Genomic DNA, 20,115 nt, shown 5'->3' on the forward strand with positions numbered 1-20,115 from the left:
GCTTTCTGCTTAGCCCTACAAATATGAATATTTCCAGCTGATAGAATGGAGTTTAATAGGAGGCACTGAGCAAGCTACAGGTCTGTTGTTGCAGTCTGTCTGTCCCCCTTTTAAATAGCATTTCCCTCCCGTTACATTAGCGTTCCTCTGAGGTTGGGTAAGGGTTCAGGTTTGGTTCAGGTCTGGTATGAACAGGGTGTACAGTCACAAAGACGAGGAAACTATCTTTGAGAGGATTTAAACCAGAAGGCGGCAGTAGTGCGACATGGAGGGCAAAAAAGGATGCCAGCTGCCATAAAACGTAAAAGAAGAAGAATAAGGAGGAGGAAATGGAGTGAGCGGAAGGAAGCAGAAGAAGAAGAAGCAGTAGAAGAAGAAGAAGAAGAAGAAATTGTGTTTTGTTGCTTTCTTCGTAAACTCACACAAACATCACTGGTAACGCAAATGACACCGTTAAAACGCGGTTTTTTGTTTTTTTTTAGCCACAACTCCTTTTTGTCTTTTTCTAATGTAACGTTTTCTGAATATAAAATCTGTGCTTTGTATGTGTTTTGTATGTACACATTTAGCAGCTAATGTTAGCGTCTTAGCATCGATGGTCCCAGCTGAAATAACATAACAATATCTCTCTTTCAAACGCCTTTAGATCAGCAACAAATAAAGTGGAAGTAGAATGACGCGCCATGGAAAGAACTGTACGGCCGGAGCTGTCTACACGTACCACGAGAAAAGGAAAGATACAGGTGAGAACCATGTCACGCTGTTTCTCTCTCACTGTTCACTTCCATTTAGCGTTAGGTCGTTTAGACCATAGACATCATATATACACCTATATGATGTCTATGGTTTAGACTCAGTGGAACCTGCGGGGTCCTTTTTATTTCCTTTTAGAACAGGCATGCTTTTGCCACTTAAAGCGACTCCTCCACATGTGTGTCAGGAGGACTGATTGATGTTTGGTTTTCTCATGTTCCAAGGCAGAAACTCAGCATCCTCTTATTATACGTTGAGCCAAACACTAACAGTGTGTCTCATTTATTGTGTGAGGCACAGTTCTACTTTCAACAGATGTTCTCACTCAGTTCATTCATCTTCGTTCAAGATGCTGCTTCATCTGTCAGTATTGAGGCTTTCAGACAGTCCGATTCCACAGTGAAAACAATGATCGACTCATTCACCTGATGACATGTCTTGTCATCTCAGCTAGTAGAGCACAAACACTAGGTCTGAAGGCCAGATGCCCTATTCCTATTTTATTTTCTCACTTAAGTTTCCGAACAGAAAAATGATTAAAGGTCTGTGCGTATAGTCGTCCTTAAGATCAGCTCGGCAGACTTTTCAAACACAAATTTACATTTTGGAGTCAAACTATTAGTATTTTCAGGTAAATAAATTGAAACACTTCAGAAGTTGATTCAAATAAAAATGTATTTAATGTCACACATCCCAATGTATTTTACTGCATGTCTACCAGACCGTAATTATATTCCTCCTCCTGCTCAGCGGCGTCTGGTTACGGGACTCAGAGCATTCGACTGGGCAAAGACGCGATCAAAGACTTTGACTGCTGCTGTCTGTCCCTGCAGACCTGCCAGAATCCTGTGATGACGTATGTTAACATACACACACGTGTACTGTATAACCCTAGCACATAACCACATAGTTTACATATTATGTAAACAGCGTTGTCTTGTTTCCGTCCCTGTGCTCAGTCCAGATGGATTCTTGTATGAAAAACAGGCCATTCTTGAATACATTTTGCACCAGAAGACAGAAACTGCCAAAAAAATGAAGGTAAGCCCTGCACTTATGTCTTTGCCTACACCGTCTAACAACTTGACTTACATCCACACTATTGTTCCCGGGCACCCGAACAACAGAAAATCTCTTCTTCTTCGCCCCCTTTCCAGTTTGCAAAGTACAAAACTGTGTCACAGCCAACGACTTACAAAGAGTGCTATTATTTCATTGATGAGTGGTTGTCTGAGGAATAGAGCATAAATACAGCTAAGAGCTATGCTGACCGGTCAGATGCATGATCATAGACAAAGTTAGAACAGTGCTGCTCCCTAACTCTACTGGCGCACATCTCCTGACCGTCACTGAGCAGCTCACCTCTTTGCTTTACTAAATATCTCCCTACCCCGCACACACTGAAACACCAAGCCAGCATAAGACTTGCAGACTGGAGGCCATTTGGGAAAAGCTCCATATTTGGTTGAGATAGACTGACATTTATCAGCCAAAGTTCTCTATAATTTTGATGGTTATGTTGTTCATCATGTGAAACTCTGTTTTGAGTGAAATGTGTGTGGTTGACAGAATTTTACAAAATATTTTTAGGTTTTTTTTCTTCATGTTGTTTTATACAAATAAATTCCCTTTAGTTTTTTGCTGCCTCTTTCTGTAAAATTCTCCATTCTGTGTTTTCCTCCTCTAATTCTTCAGGCATACGAGAAGCAGAAGCAGGTGCAGAAGAGCAGCAGCCAACTTGAGTCCAAGTCAGAAGAAAGAGAGAGAGTGGAGAGGTTTAAGACCAGGGAGAACAGCATTGTGTCCAAACCCATCAACCCATTCACATCTGGTACGTGTGTGTGTGGCGTTTGTCCTTAGTATGCTGCATCACTCACTGAACAGTGAGGCAGATGCATTTGCAAAGTAGAATTAGGCCACATTTGCTTATAATGTTGCTCTGTTCACATTATTAGCAAATGTTTCCAAATTGCCCTCATGTGACACACGTCAGATGTTTTCGGAGTAAGGTGGACACAGAAATCGAATTTGTCGAACGATGGATTTTTTGTTTACAAAAACATTACAAAGATATGACTTGGGGTTATTTTTGTTAAATAAATGTAACTCAAGTTCCTATAACAAGTGTGTGCCTCCCTTGTGTGAGGCGAGGGCGGGAGCATACGATGAAAAAGCGTACGGAAACTTTACTACCATTCTTTAGACAAAAACTTGAACAGTTTTGCCCACAGTAAAAACAAAAAATAAGTTTCTGAAAGTTTTAACCCCAACAAATACGGATTGAAGATGAATATTTTGTTACATAAAAACACGGTGTGAATTCTAAATTATAACATGACATTTTTCAGGATGTCAAACAGTAATGTTACACATCTTACTTTAGTTTATTTAATTTAGTTCAAAGAGAGCTGTTAAAGGTAAGTATCAGCAGTCATACAAAGTCTTACATTATGATTTAGGATTATCAGGAGTGGTATATGAATTTGAGCTGTGTTTGTAATAATCATACAGATGGGCATGCAAACTGTTCAGGGCTGCTTATCTCATGCATTGACTGTGAGACTCAGACTGCTTTCAAGCCACACGTCCATTATCTCATGCAAACCAAATATATAACTGATAACGTTGCAGCGCAGAAAGTGGACACTGATAGACAGGACAGAGCAGCATCATAAAACACCGCGTTCAAGTGAGCCTCCGTTTGGATTTAGTTGTTTGTATTCTTGCTGTTACGGTACCAAATAAAAACGGTATGCTACACGTCATTTATTAAATAGGACTTGTTGAATGTGTGAAGTCACCTCATTTTATAAAACAGGGACATTTTGAGCATAAACTTAAAAATAAATAAAGTTTTCCTACAGAAGTTTCCTTCTGTTCAAGGTATATCTGACTGTGACCATCGGAAAGCTAGCTCAAATTGCATTATCTCATCTCATCTCATTTTCGTCCGCTTATCCGGGGTCGGGTCGCGGGGGAGCAGCTCAAGCAGGGGGCCCCAGACTTCCCTTTCCCGGGCCACATTGACCAACTCTGACGGGGGATTCCCAGGCCAGTGTTGAGATATAATCTCTCCACCTAGTCCTGGGTCTTCCCCGAGGTCTCCTCCCCACTGGACGTGCCTGAAACACCTCCCAAGGAAGGCGCCCAGTGGGCATCCTTGCCAGATGCCCGAACCACCTCAGCTGACTCCTTTCTAAGTAAAGGAGCAGCGGCTCTAATCCGAGTTCCTCACGGATGGCTGAGCTTCTCACCCTATCCCTAAGGGAGACGCCAGCCACCCTTCTGAGAAAACTCATCTCGGCCGCTTGTACCCGCGATCTCGTCCTTTCGGTCATCACCCAGCCCTCATGACCATAGGTGAGGATAGGAACGAAGATCGACCGTAGATCGAGAGCTTTGCCTTGCGGCTCAGCTCTCTTTTCGTTACAACGGTGCGGTAAAGCGAACGCAATACCGCCCCCGCTGCTCCGATTCTCCGGCCAATCTCACGCTCCATAGTACCCTCACTCGCGAACAAGACCCCGAGGTACTTGAACTCCTTCACTTGGGCTAAGGACTCATTTCCTACCCGGAGTAAGCAATCCATCGGTTTCCTGCTAAGAGTCATGGCCTCAGATTTAGCGGTGCTGATCCTCATCCCAGCCGCTTCACACTCGGCCGCCAGCCGATCCAGTGAGTTGCATTATAACATTCATTATTTCCTCAAATTTGAACTATCGTAAAAAAATCCTTAATGGGTTTGCTGACAATTTCAATGGCCCATTTTAGAAGACCCCGACTGTGAGCATGTCAAACATTGAAATCATTTTGGTCAACACTTAACCCCAAAATTTCTCCTGCAGGCTGTTCCTGCAGTGTGAAAAGTACACTCTATTTACCAATTTAAAATCCCATGCATCAAAGCATGTACGCAGAAAAAAGTATTTTGAGCCCTGACATGTCTTCATCTTCAAGGATTCTTATTGTCACTACAGGCTTGCAAAATGAAACATAGATGTACTTGCCTCATGTCTCATGCTCCCAGTCATAATTAAAACAATGAATGAAGACAGTAGAATCTGTAACCTTTTCCCTTCAGGACTGAACAAAGAAGGAGAGAAGGTCAGGACAGATAGCAGCTCAGCAGAATCCTCCACAGCTGGTCCCGTTGCCTCTTCCAGCCAGAGCCTGCCCAGTTTCTGGATCCCCTCTCTGACACCACAGTCCAAACCCACCCTGCTCAAGAAACCAGTGAGTGTCTTATTCTACTCGCTCAGGGCAGTGTCTTGTCCAGTGTCTTGTCCTGTAACATCCTGTAACAGAGTGCTCTGTTGTGTCTTTAGCAGGAAGCTGGTGATGTCATCTGTCAGAAAGTTTAGTCAGATGTCTAATTTCTGAAAAATTGACCTGGTCAATTTGATGTTAAAGTCACAGTGGGAATTATTTTGAGGTCGAATCTAAAACATTTCTGGTTCACTTTCAAAACAACACGTCTGAACAGAATGCTGTCGAGCTTCAGCAGCTCAGGGTGAAACATCCAGAGAGAGAGACGCTCATATTGCAACGTCTCCACCTTCTAAGATCACTGTAACTAATGGAGTGATCCTTCTAATGCAACTTCATTGATGAACTAGGTTTATTCATTAAGCATTGTGGCTATTTCTGTAAATGTGCTGTCACGTCTGACATAAGGAAGGCTGTGGCTCAGTGGGTAGGGGACAAAAATCCATAATCTTAACAAAAAGATCAAGCCACCGGTGTAAAAAGGGCTAAGGGTGTAAAAAGGGTTTATCTGTCCTTGCATCCTTCTAAAACTTATAGGACCAGGAGCAATTCCCTCCTGTGCAGACCTTCTCTGAGCAGCATTAAGCAAACCTTTTTAATATTTATACAAACACGAAGGTAAGAAAGATGACCAAAATGAGTCATATCTCAGAGAAACCACTACTGTTCACACTCATGAGATGGCAGGCCTGACTCTGTGTAACTTTTTTTGGTGTGCGTGTGTGTCATTTGAGCTGTTGCCAGGTTCTCCTATTGGCTTTAAATGTCATGATGACCTCTCTCTGTGTATTTAGTGTATCTGTTTGTTTGACGTTGACACTACTTTAGAGGCAGAAGGCGTGCTGACCGTGGAAGCCCGTCTTTGGCAATCACAGCTCTACGCTGCTAGACTGAACTAATGTTGAAAAGTGAAATGAAATGTGCAGACGTCACTCTTTTAATCACTCTCCTTTTCTCTCCTTCTCCAACGTCCGTCAGAGTAAGGCTGTGTTATGTCCCATGTCTGGACGACCCATTAAGATGAATGAGCTCATCACAGTGCGCTTCACTCTTCTGGATCCCAGCCTGGATCGAGTGGCCCTGCTCACCCGCCAGGTCAGTGTAGTTCTGATCTTACCTCACTAGCACCCAGGCTAGGTAGCTATGAGCAGATAATCCTTGTCCAAACTTTTCAGAACAACTACACCAAACATTACTGCATACACACTGCGATCTGTGAAACCCAGTTGATGATGGTTTGTGTTAACTTGAATCCAGTCATTTAACCTGAAACCTGAAGTGCAAAGCAGAGTTGGACAAAGATAACATACTTTGAACTTTAAACTGGTGGTAGCGTTTATGAACTCTTATTGTACTGAAACCAATCTGGTGTCTGGCCATGTCTGAAAATCCCTCCACTTCTGAGCAGGTGATGTCGTAACACACACGTCTGTTGTCTGCACACTTAAATGGAGGGAAAGTGATTGTACAGTTGGCAACTAAAGTTTATTGTGAACTAAAACAAATCTAAAATGTAATCCACTTTAAAATTGTGGGGTTGTTTCAAGTATGTCTGCACTATTGTGAATATGGATTTTAAGTGTATTTTCTTCTGCACACAGATATAAGCATAAGTCCGGTGTTTTAATACATTTTCCTTATTGTCAACAAATCGCATGAAAATACCAAAACAAACAGTGAGTCTCTACAGTACAGAGGTAGATGGTATCAGAGACATTGTTAGTAGGATCAATTTACTATTGATAAGGGCTAATGAGGATTTCCATTTTCAATAAATCTTGGATAACTAAACTAATCAACAATTTATTCTGCAAGCTGTCCAAATATAGTGAAATTATAAACCAGTGAAGCCAATTGTTGTGGAAACAGATAATGATATCTGAGAAAGTATGGAGTGACATCATGGTCCTGTTCTATGTGATGTGAACCGATGTACTTTATTGGTATAATCCTGTGTCGTCTCTTTAGGACAGGTATGTATGTGCAGTAACCAGGGACGTCCTAGGCAACAGTGTCCCCTGCGCTGTTCTGCGCCCCTCGTGAGTGTCCACATGTCTTACACCTCTCTGACTTCCACATGTTTAGTGTTCTCTGGTAGGATGACTGACTCTCTGTCCTGTGTTCAGGGGGACGGTGGTGACTCAGGAGTGTGTGGAGAAGCTGATCAAGAAGGACATGATTGATCCTGTGTCCGGAGACAAACTGTCTGACAGAGACATCATACCGATGCAGAGGGTACGTGTGTCCTACTGTGTAGAGGAGGTGGGGGAGAAACAAGATCCTTCATGACTTTGAATCATTCGCGCGCACTCCCCCTGCTGCTGTCCATTGAAGGCATTACCCAGTATGACACATCGCTAATGGCTCTCTGTCTGAAAGCTTTTAGGGGAGCTTTTTTCTGTCTTTTACTGCTGTATGCTGCTCACTGATGCAGGATCAGGATTTACTAAAGTCTTTGGTCTCCCAATTTCTTTCAAACTGTACTCATGTGTGAGTTTGAACTGATAGTGTGTGATGTGTTCTGACAGGGGGGAACCGGCTTCGCTGCGTCCGGGGTTGATCTCAGGGCCAAAGAGGCTCGGCCAGTGATGCAAGTATGAGACGGAGGACAGACGGAGGACAGACTGCTCCCAGAGCTTCAACAGCTGTCACCTGTTTGATGTCTCTTGTTGTTGGCTTGCATATGTTTCTTGTTCCTATAGGTAACTGGCTTTTTTTTTTTACATCATAGACGGGGAAATTCAATAGATGTAAAATACCCTTGCCTCCCGAATTACATTTCACCTGTTTTAAAAAGTAGGTTTTGCCTCCACTAACTGTATATATAAGAATTATTCCATATATAGAGCAGAGCTGATCATTGGTTTAAACTTTCCTTCACTCCTCAAACTTTTTTCTTTTTTCTTTTCAGAAACGCTTTATTAATTTTAAGGCTCTTCATAGAGTAGAATACAAAAGATTGATCTATCAATCATTGATTCATTGCCGTGTGCTCCGAAATATATGGAAAGTCAAATACCATTTTTAATTCTGATTCACAGGACAGGATTTGCAGCTGGTAATTATAAAGCTTCTCCCTGTCACATCCTGATGACGAGATAAATGTAACCTATTGAGTTTCTTAATGTTGTCTGTGATGGACAGAGCCATACCAGTGATCCATCCTGTTTCAGGCATTAAACTGTATAATAGTTTAGTCGTTGTTTTTCTATCTGGATATATTTGAGAATTGAAATCATTCAACCAATTATATCATTATTTTGTCAAAAGTTTATAGAAGTGATGTCAACTGTTCAGGATCACTTCAAGTTGTTTTCATTAAACCTTAAACATGGAAACAAATGACTGGCTGTTTTTATTGTAGCTTCAGAGATAACATTCAGTGTTAATATACAGTCATAGTGTCTGTGAACATGTACCATAGCAGGTTTACAGTGCCTCTTGAGTCCAAGCTGCTGTCATTGGTCCGTTCATACTTGACTGCTCTCTGAGACGGGATGTCCTCACGATCATTGTGAGCTAGATCTATTTAAAAACCACCATGAAAACCCTTTTTTCTCCTGTGCTGGGGTTCATTTCTCACAGTTCTTCATGTTCGTCCACCCTCATGCCTCCGTAGTCTGTGATGGTGCTGATCTTGATGTAGTCGATCTTGTCGAGCAGCTCAGAAAGAGTGAGGCGGCCGTCCTGAAAAGCAGAGGACAGGGCAGAATAGAAATATGGAGTAAATACATCTGGCTTTATTCTACATTCAGTCATTGGAGGGAGATAAAAGCCCTGAGAGGCTAGAGGAGCAAAGGAGACTAGGTCCATCGGTGGTATATGGCTGAACCATGTGGGGCCAATGTGCTCCTGAGGACTGTAAGTGCCTATATATGTTAAAAGAGCAACAACCAATGGGGTTACTTCATCATTCAGTCAGGGACAAACTCCAGTTTACCAGCAAATGTATTATTTCAGTACAGCCAAGAACCTCAGAGGTGGAAGTTCTTAAAGGGCCAGTGTGTAGCATTTGGGGGGATCTACTGGCAGAAATGGAATATTATAATTCATAACCAATAGATCCCCCCAAATGCTACACACTGGCCCTTTAAGAACTTCCTCCTCTGAGGTTCCTGCTCTGGTTTATGCTCTTAGATGCTTGTTTAAGAAAGGAGATGCACTTATGACTTCTGGTGACTAGTAGTTCTCTTGAATACCTATGTTGAATACTTATTGTAAGTCGCTTTCGATAAAAGCGTCTGCTAAATGACTATAATGTAATGTAATGTAATGTAAACTATGTTTTCATTAGTGTATAATCACCTGAACCTAACAATGGCTGTTTTTTGTACCTTAGAATGAGTCATTCATATCTACATAGGCAGCAGTCGCCATGTTACACCACCATGTTTCTACAGTAGCCCAGAAAGGACAAACTAAACACTGACTCTAGAGAGAGACTTTCACACTGTTACGTTACCTGAAGGCCACCGTAGTTCTTTACACGCTCGTGACACCTAATGAGTGACAAATCTGGTTTACAGGGTGTCCACAGATAACGGTAGGTTATGACTTTAGAATTCAACTACAGTATCTATTTTCAATTTTTTCTTATTGGTGAGCAGATAAATAGGCAGCAGCATACGTACCAGTAGTCTGTGAGACTTGTGGCTTAAAGACAAAAGATGTAATGGAATTGTTGCAGAGGTAATAATTAAATATTTGCTTTAGCAGCAATATCCTAATAATAAGTGCAATAATAACAAAATAATACTTGCTAGCTTCTCTCAAGTCTGATGCTACACAAACTGAAGTTCATCTATCATGTGTAGCCTTTTGATTTAGTTTCTATGAAAAAATCTATTTCTCATTGTGGAAACTCTCCAATGGAAAGGGAAGCTGTTTCCCCTGCTGCGTTTTAACAAGACACATTTCATACTGCATCAATATTTCACAGGTCACTCTAGGAAGCACACCACTGTAAATAAACCAGTTTGTGCTGCTTTACTGAAAAAGTATGAATATGATCCATTAATCAGATGAGATACTACTGACACAGCGCTGTGGAGACGCTGTATCATCTGACCTGATAAGGGCCTTCAGGTGGGGCCTGCTTTATTAGGTTACCTGGCCATATTTTGTAAGAGATATTAGCTCCAGTGTTTTCCCTCAGGTTAATGTCCAGAGGGGTGTTTGATGAGCTTTACAAACTGAGCCATGATTAATCTGTGCATTCATGACCAAACACCGGACACCGAGCTCACATCACATCAGTTACATACATTAAGATAACACTGTGATGTTCACAGGTCAGCACATAATAAACACATAATAATAAAGATCCATATCACAGTAAAAACTGACAAAATCACGACAAGCACATTACTTATTTTGCAGATTGATTCCCCTAAATTCGTTTTTTTGTGTGTCTGTTTAGTTTCTTGAATTCTATTTAACTTGAGAATAAATTAAACTGTGTTTAAATGTTTTGCCAGATTTACCCCTGGTGTAAAATTGTTAGCTTTATTTTGAAGAAGTTATCAAGTAGCCTAAAGCTCGATCATTGGGAGTACATTTGGTCAATCTAGCCGCACCTGTGTTCGGAGTGTGCGCGTGATCCAACTTTTACGGTAATGTTATGCTGCTGAGCCGCTGGAAGTCACCAAAGTGACTTTCGAACATAGTCTCACAAGAAGAATTTACAGAAATACTTATTCCGGAAATTAACTGAATAAAAATCCAATCAAAATAAAGTTTCATGCATAAAAAATGACATATTCGACCATTCTAAAGCTACCGTAAATACCTATAAGTACTACTTCCGTCTGGATTTCAAGTAAAGGACCGCGTGCGGTTCAGTTTGCGTTATTTAAGATTAAGGAACAGAACAGTAATTTCTGATCTTTTTATTTGGACTATTTAGACCACAATAAAAAGAATGTATGAAGTACTTTCGCTTTGTAGTTTTTGAAAAATCAAATGCTTAAGTCCCTCTCAGAGACCTAAAATAGTTGTTTTAGTGGGATTAAAACACTTTCGTCCATAAGTAGTTTATCAGGATAATATTTTTGAATCATTACTTCTTACACTACGAGCACAAATAATATGAACTACTTTTACAGTGTACTTTCTGGTAATATGAGGTCAAAGTCCCTTCCAGAGAACAAGATTCAGCTTTTTCGTCTAATAGTAGTTTATGAATCTAATATTCTTGGATTTAGTAGTTCTTAGGCTACATGCACACATACTATGAAGTACTTTTACCTTGTACTTTTTGAGTAATTCAACGTCTAAGTCTAAGAAGTATTTAGTATAAAAATATTAGTTTCATACACTACTTGTGGAAGGATGGGTTTTTATCCCACATCGAAATTGAACCAAAATACACGCGATCCTTTACTTTGAAATCCAGACCGGAAGTATTCCTTGAAGCGATTTGCGGCAGCTTTAGGGTAGACTAACATTACCGTAAAAGATGGATCAGTCGCACACTCCGAACACCGTCGCGGCTAATTGACCACGCAAACGCGAGAGTCGGCTGGCTTGACACATTAAGACTATTTCTCTTATCTATCTTTAGCAAGTCCCATAAACTACAAGTACAGGTTTCCATGGTGAGGGTCATGCTAATTTACACCTGCTTTGGGAAACTTTGGGATTTTCATGAAAATAAGCCTGAGGTACTAAAGTAACTACATAATAATAATAATAATAATAATAATAATAATAATAATAATAGTGATAAAATAATCCCCTCTCACGTGACCTAAATGTACTGACAGAGTGACCATGGGGCTTTGACATGTTGCATTGTTGAGCACCTTTCACATGGCTGCAGGAGCTTTACTCAAAGATTCAGCAAAGAGACAGGCAAGTACGTTCATTCCCACTTTGTCTCTGTGTGTTCTTCATTATACTTAATAGTTGCTTTAAATCATTTATTTAATCGGTAAATGGTTGTATGAATAACAAATCTTTGTTCTCTGGTGGTTAAAAAGAAAGTGATTCACTTTCCCTAATGGTAGGGTCAGATAAAGAAAAGTTATCATATTTTATGGGTTTTCTCTGCTGTCCAACTCACAAACAGGTCATCATGGACTTTAAGACCTAACGCCTCTCTCAGGAGCTGCTGGCTCAGGTACATTGGGTTTTGTTTGGACTGGACGCTGGTGGATCTTGAGGCTGAACTGAAACTGCGTTGTGCTTTGGTAAAGGAATCTGTACCTGTTATGACTGGAACACAGACAACCTGCTCAGTTAATTCATATTAATTAGTAGTTTCCATTATCCATTCATATCATTGTATGGGAAAATGTACACAGAGTACAAATAATCAAGCAGATGTTCAAAGCATTACACTCATTACATGAGATTTGGAAAAACAAAAAATGATTTTGTGATATTTAATATTCAATATAATTGCTATGAATTATTATTTTGGACCGCTGCAAACATTAAGATAAACATAAGATCACAATATGATTTTCCTTTGAAGTTGATAAACAGCCCTACGTCTGTTTTAACAAGTTAGCACCAACAACTTCAAACTAAATGTCATATTGTCAAAAACCTGCCAGTAACCAAAAATACACCTTCTATTCATGTAGAGAGCTGTTCTCATAATCACAATATATTTTATTCTTCCGTTACTGAAGAGTCAAGACTTGTTAATGGAAAATAAAATAAAAATGCATTTGTAGAAAAAAAAAAACAAGACTTTAGTCACAACATTTCATACACTGTTGAAAGAACAACTGCACATGCCTCCTGGTGAATATAACCGTGTCTGTCTCAGATAAAAACTCAGTATCCACAATGTTTGCCTGTCTTTATTACACAACGACATGTATCCCCATGTGTTGGGACCACGTTCAAACCACTCAGGCTCATAGAAAAAATAAAAAAAAAACCAAACTGTCAGCTGGATGCCAGTGAATGTTGGACATTATCCACAGTTTGGTTGGTTTGTAATTCTGGAGATACACAGTTTTCATCAGACAACAGGAATGTGTCATCTCAGTTAAAACCCCACAAAGATGTGTAAATGAAGAGAGAAGTGTAGCGTCTGTTTTCACATACACAGTATGTGAGTGAATGCTGAATTTAAAAGGATTCTTGTGTCTGTGTGTATGTGCATGTGGGACCAAAGTCAGAACCCCCACCCCGAAACCATGGTAACCACATTCTCCCAATGAGCTTCTGACAGCTCATCAAAGTTCATCGTGTCTCTTTGTTAAGTCCTCCCCGTAATTGGTCGCCTGGCTGCCCACAAACATGTTCCAGTTGGCCACAATCTCCTTCTTGGTTATTTTCTGGTCCTGTTGTTTGATCAGCAGATTCCGTCCAGCATTGGTTTATTGGTTTATGATTGACAGAAAAAGAAGAGGTGATGACAAGCAGGAGTGAGAGAAAGCAAGAAAAAGACAGAGGCTGGTTAATAATTAACCCACAATTACCCAATTACATGCCCCATGTCAACCAATATTCTTCAAATAAATGACATTACTGTGCAGCACTATGTGTAGTGTAGAGTGCATTATACTGCATGTGTACAGTATATTACTGCACATATACGGTAGTATGTACAATGTGTATTCATCTCAGTAGAACTAGAGAGAAGAGTATGGTTTTAGTTTATTCATAGTTTTTATTTATCTATAGTTACTACCTTACCTCTCTTCTGTTTCATCACTATGAAACGCAGATTGCAGACACAACTACCCACTGACCTTTGTCAGTTACAGTAACAGTGCATGGTATTGCAGTTGCAACGGGCGACTGTGTTGAAAAGTCCCTTGGTGCCTTTAAAAAGGTGCTATACACAAGATTGGGAGCATATCTAATGTCTCTCAATAGCTCTCAACATGGCAAGGGCTGAGCTGGTGGCGCTCGGCTAACAGTGCTAACAGAGCTAACAGTGTTTACCTGAGGGGGGGAACCAGACGGTGGGTGCTATGCTTCTGCCGTGCAGAGCAATAACAATGAGCTCACCAGTGGGGAGCACTGACATGCACTAATATGCACTAATATGCACTAATATGCACTAATATGTACTAAAAGCACGCTCAGAATCACAGCCTCGCCGTTGTGTGGCTCAGCAAACCGGTCAAGTTGTAGTTTCCATCAAAATGTCTGTTCAAAACGTCACCGCTTCATCATTTGATCCTATTAGACATTTGTGTGAAATCGTCATAATTAGCATGTGATTTCTTGAGTTGGCCTCAATTTTAAACTTTACAAACGTAGCTGGAAACATTTTAATGTAGAAGAGGGAAAATACAATATTCATCCTCTCTTTTGCCATGTCATCTGGGTTTCATTTTTTCTATTAGAAAGCTCATACATTAAATATATTTTCAGCTGGTAACTTTATTAGATGTTGAAGCATCTTTGAATGCACCATCAAGGAGAGTTTTCTCAATACTCCTTGTTTAAAACTGCATTACCACACACTGACAATGTACTCTCTTGATCATTTAAGTACAGTCAGTTTCAGTTATCTGCTGTGGCTTTAATGTCTGTCTGGAGGAAATTGAAAATCACATAAAACATTCTGGTACTGGTAATTGGTCGATATGGAGGTGTTCTTTAGAGTCTAGGGTGTGTCAAAGGCACATAGGCTGTCTATGGCAGGGGGCTAAGCAGGGGCAGGTCTACCTTGTCGGTGTCCGTCTCATGGATCAGGTGTTTGGCTTCATTGTCAGCATGGTCGACCTCTCCTGGCAAGACCCAGTCGGCCACCTCACCAGCATCCATGTAGCCATCCTGTACAACACACAACTGCTTTACTGAGGAACCAACTGTAAAGAACCGGCACACAGACATCTGAAACGTAAATCACTCTACACATGAGGGCAGATAAAAGTGAAGCTGGAATTTTCCATTTTATGTTTCTTCTTATACTTGTACTCCACTAAATGTCCATACTCCATTACATTAAATAAAGTACTTCAAATGAGCTCCACTTCAACCAGCTGCAACATTAAAATACCGCTTGTGTATTAATGCTTCAGTTATGATATTCATTAGAACATTCTGAAAGGAACAAGTACTTTTACTTTTGATAGTTAAACAACATTTTGTTTATAATGCTTTTGTACTAATTAAAATATAAGCCTAAATGTAAGACAACAGAGTATTTGTACATACTCATATTGCTAGTTTTACTACGTTAGCTGCGACTCCAGCTTTACTGAAGCTTTTACCTTGTTGGCATCTCTAAACTCTGAGAAATGTTTCCTCTCTGTCTGGACCCAGTCCGGCTCGCTGTCCCCATCCTCTGGTGTGAACATGTCACCTGTGGGGGCGCAGCAGCACACACACACACACACACATTTAGGACAGACATCCTCCAGGTTTAGGAGTGGAGGGGTGGTTGGTCTGAGAGAACACGGGAGTCACCCACCAATGTACTCAGTTAAGTCGATCTTGCCATCGCCGTTCTTATCGATGTCTTCCATTGTTTCCTACATGAGAAAATGATTTAGTGCTCATAGTGGTCCAGTCCTGATACTTAATGCATTGATCATTCATTGATTTCAAAGTTTCTGAACAAGAAGAGCTCTGTGTGAGGAGGAGGGGGCGATGAAGGGTAACATGACAGGACCATTTCACTGGTATATAAACAGAATCATAGCTATCAGGCTGTCAGGCATGAAAATACAACGTTATGTGAATACATGTGTAATATTCACTGTGATCATGTGCTGTGTAGATACAAGGTCCGGAACCTCCAGGGGTCATGGTTTGGGAAACAACATTGATGTGGAAATCTCTGCTATCAGATACACAGCGGCTGCAAACGTGTATTTATGCTTGTAAAGCATTAAACATATCTCACCCCTGGCATTGCCGTCCATGGAGCCACAATGCTAGCATGGTAAACACTTTATCATCTTATCACAACTGCTGCTTAGAGAGTTGGTCTACCTGCACTACCACGTCTCTCATGTAATCATACTCCTCCGGGTGAAGGAAGGCAGTGAACTCCTCACGTGTGGCGGTACCGTCACCGTCTCGGTCGGCTGTCTTGAAGCGCCTCTCGTCCCGGGTGAGCAAGGGCTTATAGGTGGCCTTGTCTTCAATGTCATCAAACTCCTCGCCTGAAAAGAAAGCTTCACATTTCAGCAATTCAGGCATTCTTCCATATAGACTGTGCTGAAACAGATAAACTTCTATTGCTAAAACAGACTTCATCTGTGTCAAAGTGCTCAGAAAATTGTAATTCATACATCCTTAACAATCCATGACAAGATTATGTTAAAATCATTTGATATAATTGAAAACTCAAGAACCGCCAACAAAAGGAAACTTGAGGTTGCTTTGTTTTGCTGACTCTTTTTTTCTCTTGACTTTGGGATAAGCATGTCAGACCAACTGATCTGAACTCCACTCACATCATTTTTTTTGTTTTTTCGAGCTATACTGTGCTGACTGCCAGTCACCCAGTGTGCTGGGACAGGCTCCAGACAGCCTGACTGGGATTAGTGGTTTACAGAAGAGAACGATGGATTCGCTAGATACAGTGGGACAATCACTAGAGTTATTCTTTTCATTTGTCCGCTATGGCTAGTGTTGCTCATTACTGGATATTCTGCATTGAACCGTAGTTGAGTGGAGCTGGTTCATGCTGTCTGTGGCCTAAGAGGAGATGCTTGGGTTTCCTTAGACAGCTCCGAGCTGCTTCATTTGTTGTGTTAGCTGACACTGAAATCAGTTTCAATGTCACAAAGAAGGAAGGAAGAAGGAACAGGGGAGAGGAAGAGTGATCTGTCAGCGACACACAGCATTACCCAGATAGTAGCCGTAGGTGGTGTTTTTGTACTCCTCCCAGCCTATCTTTCCGTCTTTGTTCTGATCGTAGTCCTTCCAGTGTTTGTTCACATTCTCCGCAATGTAACTCCTCTGCCGGTGTTTGATCCAATAGTGCAGCTCTGCATGGTTGATGTAGCCATCCTTGTCCATGTCAATGCGGTCCACAATCTTCCTGCAGGGACAGATGGGGTCACAGTTATGGATAAGGGTCACCTTTACTCATCTGCTCCCTACATGCTTTGAGATACAACCCCAAATTCTGATCTAGCAATAATGTCTGCCGTACAAAAAAAAACCCCAAGAAAAAGTTGATGAGTGTATTTAAACACAGAAGTACAAACCTGTGTTATAAGCAACACTTGTTGTGGCTGCTGTTTACATTCCTCCTTATGCAAATAAAAAAATAAAAAAGCGCTACTGCTTCATCATTAGCTGATACGCCTGCGGCCTAGACGGATCTGGTTTGTATTCATTCAATCAAACATTACAGCAGTGATTGTTGCAGACATCTACACTCTACAGGGACGGCACATTACTCCGCCGCCCCAACAGTCCAAAAAATGTCCTATTGGACAGAGAACCAATTTATCAAACAGCCGCTTTACTCAAAAACAAATGGACAGTTGGAACACTGGCATGGCATTCACTCTACCGAGTGTACTTTTCTGGTTTTGTTTTGTTTTCCTTGTGTGGATAAAGGCCTACACCTGTATTTCATTATGCAATTCTGTGTTGTACAATGACAATAATGAACGCTGATCCTTGTGAGTGTTGCACCAGCGGACAGTTTAGAAAGAGCATGCTGAAGGTTAGTAAAACCTACGCTAATTTGTCTTTGCTCTCCTCGGGGGTCAGCTGATCAAAGGTCTTGGCCTCCTCCTTGCCCAGGAAGGCCTCATGGTCGTACTGAAAGCCGTGAGTGTCGTCGTGGCCACGTTCACTCAGGTCAGCCTGATGATGGATGCGCTTCTCCTGAGCAGGGACTGCAAAGGCAGCAGCGGCCAGGATGCACAGGGATGCTAGTGACTTCAGCAGCAGCATCATTGACTGGGGGGGGTGGGAGAAAATGTCAGAAATTAAGCGACAAGGAATAATTATTGGCCTAAAAACAAATGACATAAAAAAAGCACATTTAAAAACACAGTACACTAACCAAAAAAACATTAACAAAACACTTATTTTTGCAGATTGCAGATCCATCCTCCATTTCAAATGCTGATCTCAATGCTTAGGACTCCACAGCGCCTCCCTAAGGTCAGAGTCTCACACTGAGCGAATACAGGCCTAGAGGAGTCTCCTGATAGAATCCAGACTGAGGTTCATGTAAGCACACTCTCATTTAGAGATCAGTGAAGACTACCAGACTCACTCTGAAGCTGCTCAGTCTACTGAGGAGATGAAATGGTCTGCGCATTTCTGTATCAAAGTTTAAAGTTTGTTATTTTCATTGAAACAGACAGCACTCAGAGCTGTACCAAGATATTACTTCCTAGAACTTAAAGTACAGCAGGACCTGCTATGAAATGCTGCCTGGCAAAAAATAGGATAATTTCTTTAGTCTTAAACACATTCATCTCAAATGTGCTTATTTTTCATCAATCCATACATACCGTTTGTGGTATAGCAACTACAACCACCTCATCCGCATATTAAAACAATTAATAAAACACTGCTCTTTATCATTTAATTAGAATAGTACAGGAACATGAACACTCTCTGTGTTCAGAAAGAAAAAAACGTTTGTTTCAACCAGAGAACCAAGTCTCCATTAATCCCAAATTAACTCGAATTACATGGATGTGTGTCATCACAGAGCTAAAAACTGAGACAAAATCTGTCTTTTTTTTCTCTAATTAGCATTGACATTTTCAAACAATTAATCAAATTAAATGACTAGTAAATAGTAGAGCAACGATGAGAGTGAGCATGTAAGTGTCTCATTTTCCTCTAGCCCTGCAGTCTACATGAAACCATCATTTCACACACACCAAAAAAAATAAATCACAGTTTTTCCTTCATGTTGCTGGAAGTTCATCAGCTGAGCAGTAAACACTGTATGAGAGCGGAGCTACAAAAGCACAAATACTACTGTTCACCAGTGCTCTTTTAATATAACGTTTTACAGACAAGAAAAAGTTAACTCACCAGTTTATTGCCAGCTTCTCGCGACACCGCCCTTCGCAGTTTGAGCAGCAGATCAGTCCGCGTTGGCACCTTGTACCTTTAAATAACGATGTCACGAAGGCGGGACTTGTTGTTCAGCTGCCCAATGACCGACGCCCTGAATGGGGCTCTAACCAATAAGAAGTAGGACACATGAGTAAAATAATTTCGGATAAATTCCTATTGGCTGTTAACCGCCACGTTGTCACGCCGAAGCGGACCACTGCGGCTCACGTTGAAAGTAGACAAGAGTAGCCGATTAAAGCCGGGAAGGAATGAAAAAGCATCTCTTTAAAACACATCCATGATGAAATCAAGCTACTAGGAGGCGCAACAGCGGACTCCGCTACGGAGGTGGATGCAATAGAATTCTCAGTATCATTCTATGGACACTGTCCCTGGCAGTATCAGTGTAAATATAATTAATTCACTTCAATTCCGAAATAAACACATTATAATAACAGCCTATTCGTTTTCTTCTCAACACACCAAAGCTACTTAAATACTACTTAAATATTACATGTAAAAGGTGTTACTTTTCCCAAACTATTTCGATCGGTGGTTATGACCAGTTTGGATTTATGGAGAATTCACAAATGTGTTTCATTTTTTTGTCGCAGAAATGTCGACATAATCAGTAGGAATGCTGTGGTAACAGATTGGTTAAAGCTCATAACAAGAAAACTATCCTCATGAACTGGAAATCAAGACACAAAATCCGTATTACACTATGGAAAAATCTACTAATTGAATACATATCAGTGGATAAATTATCTGCCTCAATAAAAAATCTAACTGCAGTACACTGTGACTTAATTTGGAATCCATTTGTCAATACCCTTTACTCTTAATTTCCACAAATGTCCCTTATCAACTCTTTTTGCCTGTCCACCACCCACAATAAAGATACACACCATCATTCACACACGCATATCTGCTTTTATACATAGACCATGATCCCTTCATATTCCTCATCTGACACTCACAAACATGTGAGGAACATCCGACAAAAAATCACACAATCCACCACCCCCTCGCTGGTCCTCCACTTCTCACTCTCATACTCCTCAGCCCAAACCTACAGTGGGTACGGAAAGTATTCAGACCCCTTTAAATTTTTCACTCTTTGTTTCATTG

At 40.9% G+C, this 20,115-nt stretch overlaps 2 protein-coding genes across 3 annotated transcripts; one reads left to right on the forward strand and one right to left on the reverse strand.

Moving 5' to 3' along the window:
- The first annotated feature begins 350 nt into the window (after nt 1-350).
- Nucleotides 351-8,306, forward strand: nosip (nitric oxide synthase interacting protein). The gene is made up of 10 exons (XM_054607100.1): nt 351-435; nt 647-743; nt 1,504-1,609; nt 1,713-1,794; nt 2,449-2,584; nt 4,835-4,986; nt 5,998-6,114; nt 6,988-7,058; nt 7,146-7,254; nt 7,548-8,306. Exons 2-10 carry the CDS (start codon nt 674-676, stop codon nt 7,617-7,619), a joined length of 915 nt encoding a protein of 304 aa, XP_054463075.1. The 5' UTR covers nt 351-435; nt 647-673; the 3' UTR covers nt 7,620-8,306.
- A 54-nt stretch (nt 8,307-8,360) lies between these two features.
- Nucleotides 8,361-19,022, reverse strand: rcn3 (reticulocalbin 3, EF-hand calcium binding domain). Of its 2 annotated transcripts, none has more exons than XM_054607098.1 (8): nt 18,961-19,022; nt 17,639-17,862; nt 16,794-16,987; nt 15,931-16,103; nt 15,407-15,467; nt 15,207-15,298; nt 14,659-14,766; nt 8,361-8,706 (listed from the first exon to the last, which is right to left on the reverse strand). In XM_054607098.1, the coding sequence occupies exons 2-8, from the start codon at nt 17,857-17,859 to the stop codon at nt 8,599-8,601; spliced, it is 957 nt and encodes a 318-aa protein (XP_054463073.1). In that variant the 5' UTR covers nt 17,860-17,862; nt 18,961-19,022; the 3' UTR covers nt 8,361-8,598. The 2 variants fall into 2 exon arrangements, with proteins under 2 accessions (XP_054463073.1, XP_054463074.1); XM_054607099.1 differs by lacking the exon at nt 8,361-8,706 and adding an exon at nt 12,905-13,319.
- Nucleotides 19,023-20,115: the final 1,093 nt, after the last annotated feature.

The sequence above is a fragment of the Anoplopoma fimbria genome, chromosome 11, assembly GCF_027596085.1.
Source record: "Anoplopoma fimbria isolate UVic2021 breed Golden Eagle Sablefish chromosome 11, Afim_UVic_2022, whole genome shotgun sequence".
Classification (NCBI taxonomy): domain Eukaryota; kingdom Metazoa; phylum Chordata; class Actinopteri; order Perciformes; family Anoplopomatidae; genus Anoplopoma; species Anoplopoma fimbria.

Coding starts and splice junctions, on each gene's coding strand:
- nosip (XM_054607100.1), top strand. CDS start 674: ATGACGCGCCATGGAAAGAACTGTACGGCCGGAGCTGTCTACACGTAC. Junction 744..1,503: donor CGAGAAAAGGAAAGATACAG/GTGAGAACCATG, acceptor CCTCCTGCTCAG/CGGCGTCTGGTTACGGGACT. Junction 1,610..1,712: donor TGCCAGAATCCTGTGATGAC/GTATGTTAACAT, acceptor CCCTGTGCTCAG/TCCAGATGGATTCTTGTATG.
- rcn3 (XM_054607098.1), bottom strand. CDS start 17,859: ATGATGCTGCTGCTGAAGTCACTAGCATCCCTGTGCATCCTGGCCGCT. Junction 16,988..17,638: donor GAGAGCAAAGACAAATTAGC/GTAGGTTTTACT, acceptor CTGTCCCTGCAG/GAAGATTGTGGACCGCATTG. Junction 8,707..14,658: donor ATGAGACGGACACCGACAAG/GTAGACCTGCCC, acceptor TCTGCTTTTCAG/GACGGCCGCCTCACTCTTTC.